We start from the raw sequence: 7,602 nt of genomic DNA on the forward strand, positions 1-7,602 counted from the left end.
AATGATATGTTATATGATATTATTGTTAAATTAAATAATATAAAAAGTTATTTTTAATTCGAAACTTTCATTAGTGGCATGCCACCATAACTGCACATGCCTCCAGTGGGTCAATTAATGAAGGTGTGTTTGTAACAAAATCCAATGGCGCCATACCAGTGCCATGCCACATACACTGCACGCCACTAATAGATTATTTCCTATTAGTATAAAAAAATGATGTATTTTTAATCCTATAAAAAATAGTAACCAGTTCATTTATTAAGATTAACAAAAAAGTAGAATGTACACACTTTAGAGCATCCCTAAAAGAAACTAAAAAATTGGGTCAAATGCAAAACAAAAATGGCCGTCTTTAGTGCCGAGGAAAAAATCATAGGTCAACTGCAAAACAAAAATGTCCATTTTTAGTATCGAGGAAAAAATCATAGATCTAGCAGGCACCTGAAATCATCTCGTTGATGATGATTACTTTTTACTCTCAATTTTATTATCATTTAAACCCGATAATTCAATATTTCATGAGATTATTCCTTCTAATTTCCTATTAGTGACTATTGAAAGCAAAGATGCGCAAATTTCATTCTTTCTTTATTTACGTGCACAAATGGGCATGTTTATGATGAATTTTGGGAAAATATGCGAAATGGCAAAATATGTAAGTAATCCCAAGTCAACATGAGGCACATAAACAAGTAACAGAAGCTTTACCAAGGTGAGGTACAGGTATTCTTACTACCGGATCTTGTGCCTTTCCTCCGCCTCCATGACATCATCCTTGAGGACTTGTGCTAAAGGGCCATGAGGAGCATCAAAACCCTAGTTTTGTCCACTGCACTATATAAAGGAGATGGGGCCGCTATCAGAAGAGAGATGCATCATTTCTATCATGCTAAAACTATGCCTCCACAGCGGTCAAGCCAAAGCAATCTTCGTAGTAACCTCCACAAGAAATAAGACTTGTACTCTCGATTTTCTTATTCCTTCATGATCGGCGATATTGTAGTACTATCAAGCATTCATCTTAGAGTATTTTCTTCTATAGTGTTTATGATCTAACCATGATGTGTGAGTAGTCTCCTCAGGATAAAGGTTAAGGCCTAGCCTCGCAACACCATGTGCACTTGAAGATGGAACTTTTAGTGCAATTTCCTTTATGTTTTAGGTATGTACTTTTGTCTCCACCTCGATCCTAGGGATCATAAGGTACCAAGACACCGATGATTGATACAAGGAAGAGGCTAAATGAAGGTAACTATTAGCGCCGCATCTACATGAAGGTAACTATCAGCGCCACAGCTACATTGTCACATGTAAATTTGATGAGTACAATATTATATATTTGATGAGTCCAACATTATATATTTAGCTCTATCCTCCTTTGTTTCCTCTCATATGATGTTTTTTTTAAAGTATACTTGTGTTCATCTTCCCTTTCAGATGGCTTATTTGTTTTCTATGTCCTTTTTGCTTTTCAATCTTCTTAGCATGAAAATCATTAGTTTATATTCCCTCTTAGGACAGTGTATCACAAAAAAAAATTAAAAATTATTTTTTATATTATATATAAAAAATGTTGTTTACAACAAGATAATAGGTAATTTAACCAATATACACAAAAAAAACTAACGAAAGGGGAAACGATGTCAGAATTCATAAGCATCAAACTTCTGATGGAAGCTACAACCGAACTTCTTGTTGTTGCACCACCATATATAGCTCTCATTGACGATGGAGACCAGCGAAAAAATCTGGCATGCATGAAGTACATGCAGAAACCTAGAGAGTACAATATTGTTGAATAATCTACAGATTGCAACATACGATAGAGATTGGAAACTATGTCAAGCATATTGGTGAAGTACTGCAAATATCTAGGTTAGCAGTTTCTCTAGTAACGCGGGATTGGGCCGACAATCTTTCTATAAAGACTCCAAAGAGGGACTTATTGTAGACAATTTTTTGTCAACGGTGCCCATGGAGCCACGACAATGGATAGCAACAAGAACTAACCCATCGTCCATGAATCAATAGGGAAAACAACTCTCAAGCTCCATGGCAACGCCAAATTTACCAAGCATCTCCGAGACGGGGTATTATCCAAAGGACTTCTATTTGAGAGAACACAACCATCACTATTTGAGTGGTGTCACCGTGATGCCAAAATGAACCAAAATTTCTGCTTGCACTGGATGGCAGAAAAAATCCACTCCCCTCCGTCGAACAACACCTAAGCGACGTCCGAAAGCGCAGCCGTAGATTGGATCGAGATGTGAGCTAGGGTTTTGGATTATGTGTGGTCGATAGAATAACATAGTGATCCATATGTTAATACCCTATGTTCTTGTGTATTCCTTCCAGACGTTTTTTTGTGCTATGCATTTTCAGTAGAAGATAATATTCTTGCACTTTTTGTACTTCTTGTGTTTTTTCTTGTCTGTACCAAATTGAAAGGATATTCTAGTGCAATGGAAATTAATGAAAACAAATTTACTCTTGCAGCGAACAAACAAATAAATTCCGTCGATATTCCAGCGAAGAGAATTGTCTCCTAGAATTGATTTCTTTTGTGGTGGACAATAGCTTACAAGGAGTAAAAAATACTAACAAGTGTGAAAAGTTTGGGACAAATTATGCATGATTTATTCTTCTATATATATGTGTAAAAAAGGGTATAACAATGAATATATCTATCCCTTGGAAAAATAAATTTGTAAATATGCACTAAATTAACCTAAATTTTGAAAGGGCGTGAAAACTAATCTTATAGAAGACTCAAACAACTCCAGGTGTATTTTTTTTCCCAATTCACATGATCTACTTTCTTTGGTTAGCTTAATCAACTCTTTAGTTGATGTCCAGATGCTTGCTAGCAATTGCTTAATGGTAGCAACCGAAAATATTCAAATTTCAAAATGGTTGCAACTATATTTTTCTAGTGACAATATGGTTGCAACTAATTTTTTCCAGTTACACACTAGTTGCAACTATTTTTTTCTATTTTAAATTGATTTTTTTTTCCAAATGCAGCCTAGTTGGAGCATATTTTTTTTCCAAATAAAATCTGGGTGGCATCATTCAAAAGAGAATTACCATTTCGAAAAAAAAAAACCATTTCGAAAAAAAATTCAAAAGAGAATTCTGCTAGTTCTCATTCGAAGGAACCATTGACGGGCATTTCCCTTTTGCATGTTTCGGTTGAAGATATTTGTTTTTTTTTTCTGTTTTCCTGATTTTTAACCTTTTGCTAGTTCATCCAGATTTAAGTTAGTTCTAGATCAGCCCTATGACCATTAGATTAGTTTTGTGATCCGTGAACGTGAGAATTACACATAGATGTGCAATTGCATATGGGTGAGCAATTGCACGTCTTTTTCCCCAGTTGCACATGAATTACACGGCCGAGAATTATTTTAATTCTAGATAGATCGTGAACTAGCCGCATCTGATTTTTAAGTGGAGTTTGGATCCATTTGATACTTCCTTTGTTTTAAAGTAAGTCTTGTAACTTTGTCTAGATATCGATGTATCCAACCTTATTTTAGTGGGTAGATACATTTGTATCTAGGAAAAAATGTGATATTAGTTTTAAAACGGAGAAAGTACATGTTTATAGATTTTTTTTTCAGTGCTAAATATAGTTCTCAAACTTTACCGTAAGTATTGCATTTGCCCGAATACTTACAAGCTTCCGCACTACTAATGCACTACTACATTTATATGAGACTGACTACAGTGATACAGTCTACAGAGTGCATAGTAGTACAGATACAGAGTGACTGCACGTCTGCACATAGCACTTGCGGCTGGCTAAGTACGTGGCAACACGATACAATCACTAGAACTTTCTTTGCGCTGCCACTTTTTTCAGTTACTTCCCGTGCGACCGATCAAGCCCTCCAACCGACACAGATTCTTTAACTAACATGCATCTTTTTCGAATTCAATGATCAGGCACATGATTCCTCTGAATCAACTGTCAAGCACCTGCCTCCTCTTAATCCTGGCCTTGAAGCCATTCTTCATGTGGAGGATGATGGAGATCTTGGGCTCGATGACGTGCCCCGGCACGGCCTCCACCTCGAAGTTCCTCACCACGGCGGCCGCCACCGCCTTGAGCTGCACGAACGCCATGTCCTTGCCGAGGCAGGTCCTGGGCCCGGAGTTGAACGACATGAACTTGTACGACGGCACGTACCGCGGCTTGCCGTCCTCCCCGATCCACCGCTCCGGCCGGAACTCCCGGCTGTCCTTGCCCCACACGCCCTCCATCCTCCCCATCGCGTACAGCGACACCATGATCTTGTCACCCGGCTGCACCTCGTGCCCGCTCGGCAGCGCCTCCGCGGCCACCACGCCCTTGTGCTCCATTGGCACCGGCGGGTACAGCCGAAGCGACTCGCACAGGGCGGCGTGCAGGTACACCAGCCGGCCGAGCTCGTCAGGGTCGAAGATCACCATGCCGTCCTGTGTGGTGGTGCTCTGGTCGACGGTGTCGAGCTCTGCGAGGATCTTGGACACCACGCGCGGGTTCTTTGTGAGGAGGTAAAAGAACCAGGACAGCGCCGAGCCGGTCGTGTCGCGGCCGGCGAGCATGAGGTTCATGGTCGTGTCGCGGAGGTAGGCGTCCACGACGACCTCTTGGTCCTCGTCGTCGATGTAGGACGATAGGAGATCGGCAGAGTCGTCCTCGATGCCGCCTCTGTTTTTCATGACCTCCCGCCGCTTGGCGATGGTGTCGCCGATGAACCGGTCGATGTCGCGCCACGCCGCCGCCATCTTCCGCTCGTAGGAGACCCCGAGCCACCGCACCAGCTTCCACCACGACAGCGGGAGCACGTTGCGGACGAGAAGCACGTCCATGGCGTCGTCCATGGCGCGCGCGAACGGCACCTCGGGGAGGCCGATCGCCAGGCACCCCGGGTCCACGCCGAACACCAGCGTGGTGGTCGTGTCGAACGTTAGCCGCAGGAACATGTCCTGCAGGTCGACCTCGCCGGCGCCGGCGGCGACGTGGGCGAGCAGCGGGAGCAGGTCGCGCTCGACCTTGCGGCGGCTGCACCGGGACACGAAGGACCGGAACCGGGGGCCGGACATGAGCAGCTGCGCCTTGGCGCGCTGGCGGCGCCAGGAGTCGCCGTCGGCGTTGAAGATGCCGCCGCCGAGGATGTCCATGATCTCCGCGAACTCGGGGCCCTTGGGGTAGTTGGGGAAGTTGGAGGTGAAGACGTGGCGGACGTTGGCCGGGTCGGAGGTGAGGAACAGCTCCATGCCGGAGTGTGGCGGCCCGATGAAGCGGAAGTTGAGCGGGCAGGCGGTGAGGACGGAGGTGACCCAGTCGTGGAGGCGCGGGAGGTTGCCGAGCAGCGCAGGGAGCATGCCCACCAGCGGCCAGTGCAGCGGGATCACCGGGTTCTTGCGCTTGGACCTGATGTGTAAGATGTAGATGACGGCGAAGCAGAGCAAGGAGAGGAACAGCTCGAGGAAGGAGACAGATGCCATTGTTGCTTGCTCCCACGTACGTGCTGAAGACAGAGGCCGATATGATGGTGTGGAAACTAGGCGAACGTCGGAGGGTCATAGATGTACTACTCTGATAGCCGAGCTGATAACAGGATAATCAATGGCGGGGCGATTGCTGTCAGATGTTACTCCTAATTAGTCCGTGCTCCGATTCGGTTAGCTGATTATGGTTCAGAGCTCACATCAGTATGATGGAAATTACTCCGAGTGGTATAGTTTGTGCAGATACTACTCCTACCTTGTTGTTTTGGGCACATTGATCAAATCGATGAAAAATGGGCATACTCGATTATATTGTATGATTGATCGTCGCAGATTCATAAGCAAGCTCTGAAACCATGGCCAGTAGTGTAGGTGAAGTTGAGGCTAAGTTCACAGTCACTCGAGCGAAGAACAAAGGTCACAGAGAGTCACTGAGACATTTAAAGAGTCAACAAGATTAGTTGCAGATTTGTGCATGAGCTCAGAAATCCAGTGCCTAATTGTCTCCTCTCTTTCATATTACTCTGCATATAAAATTTGATCATAGTTAAATTTTGCTATATGTCTACGCACAAGAACTATAAGTTAAATTAGGACCAAATCTTATCACAGATCTGCCGTCACTTTCCAAGCAGTTGGATACAAACTGCCATATACGATTGCCTACGTGTCCGATAGCGAAGGCCACATGATGAGGGTCAAATCATGATGGAATTATGGGACGTTGAGGCAGGAAAAATGGTGCAAGAATGCAGATGGTTCCGATCGATGGATGGACCACCGGTCGGTGTGTTTTTGCGTGTTGCATGTGTACTTTGCTCCCTTGCACTTGCAGCTACATAACTATAGTTTGATTAATGCCATCTGCATATAGTATCTCCGACGCCTACGTGGTTCGCTACGGATCGTTCATCCATGTACGTAGATGCGTCGGTTCAATAGATTGGATATGTTTGAGCATGCATGCGTATCTAACCCACGTCCCCGGGGAGTCCACCTTGTGGACTTAGCTGCCCGCACTTGAGATGTAAACTATTTTTCTACTATTCCTAACATAAAGCGAAAATATTTATCTTTCTTTTTGTGGGGGAAATTATGTTTCACTCGTTTCTTTGTTTAAGAGGCAACGACGCGGATACAAGGTGGAATGATGACTAGATATTAGGGTTTAGCGTTAGGATTTGAGAGGTTGTTGTATCCGGAGGAGGCGGAGGCACAACTGGTGAAATCGACAAAGTGAGAAGGAAGGAGACAATAGAGAAAGTGGCAATGGAGTGATGTATTTAGGGTGTTTGTATCGAACATGGATGAATCTGGGCCACTACGATGATCTAATGGTATGGAAAGGGTGGTTGTTAGCCTACGTTGATGATTAACTTTCGTTGATCTCGTAACCGCGATGTAGCTCATGACGACAATAGAGATGGTGGGTACGAACCCAAGGATATCTTGCTCTAGACAACAATGACAACGTGGTATACTAGGTTTAGGCACCCAGATGGATAATAGTCTTACTCCCGCTTACATGTGTACATGAGTATGGAGATTTCAAAGTACAAGTGCTAGATTTGATCCACAAAGGTTGGTCTTGGGAATGATGGCCTTCCAAGGGTTTCACTATGGGGTGAATCTTCAGAAAGCGTCTCTAACTCCTTCGTATAATGACACCTTCGTTGGCTCCAAATCTTCGATATTCGCTACAATATGATACGATCCATTTTTACTGAATGAAGGAAAGTATTTCCTTGTTACAATCAAATCATATATGCACTAAGCCTATCGTTATCCTCTCTGAGTGCTTGCCTTGGCACGACTAGAAGCATATGTCTCGGGAGACCTCAATAATTGACTTGGTATGTCCACACCTTGGATGACTTCACGACTATATGTCAGCTAAAGATATAATTCCCATTGTTTCTAATTCTGACTTATTCAGTTTCTTTATTTCACTACTAGAAAAAAGGCTATTAGTGGCGCACCAATTTTGGTTACCAGTGACGCACCATGGTGCTCGGCTACTAGCACACCACTGCAAGTGCTAGTAGCGAGTAGTGACGCATCATTTAGTGTGCCACTGGTAAGCCATATACTAGTGAT

General features: G+C 43.7%; 1 protein-coding gene across 1 annotated transcript; it reads right to left on the reverse strand.

Annotated features, from left to right (window-relative positions):
• Window positions 1-3,809: 3,809 nt before the first annotated feature.
• LOC124695531 (alkane hydroxylase MAH1-like) lies at window positions 3,810-5,667 on the reverse strand. Its single transcript, XM_047228366.1, has one exon. It carries the CDS (start codon window positions 5,500-5,502, stop codon window positions 3,973-3,975), a length of 1,530 nt encoding a protein of 509 aa, XP_047084322.1. The 5' UTR covers window positions 5,503-5,667; the 3' UTR covers window positions 3,810-3,972.
• Window positions 5,668-7,602: the final 1,935 nt, after the last annotated feature.

This window comes from Lolium rigidum, chromosome 3 (genome assembly GCF_022539505.1).
Source record: "Lolium rigidum isolate FL_2022 chromosome 3, APGP_CSIRO_Lrig_0.1, whole genome shotgun sequence".
NCBI classification, from domain to species: Eukaryota; Viridiplantae; Streptophyta; class Magnoliopsida; order Poales; family Poaceae; genus Lolium; species Lolium rigidum.

Excerpts from the sequence above, each read along its gene's own strand:
- LOC124695531 (XM_047228366.1), bottom strand. The coding sequence starts at position 5,502 with ATGGCATCTGTCTCCTTCCTCGAGCTGTTCCTCTCCTTGCTCTGCTTC.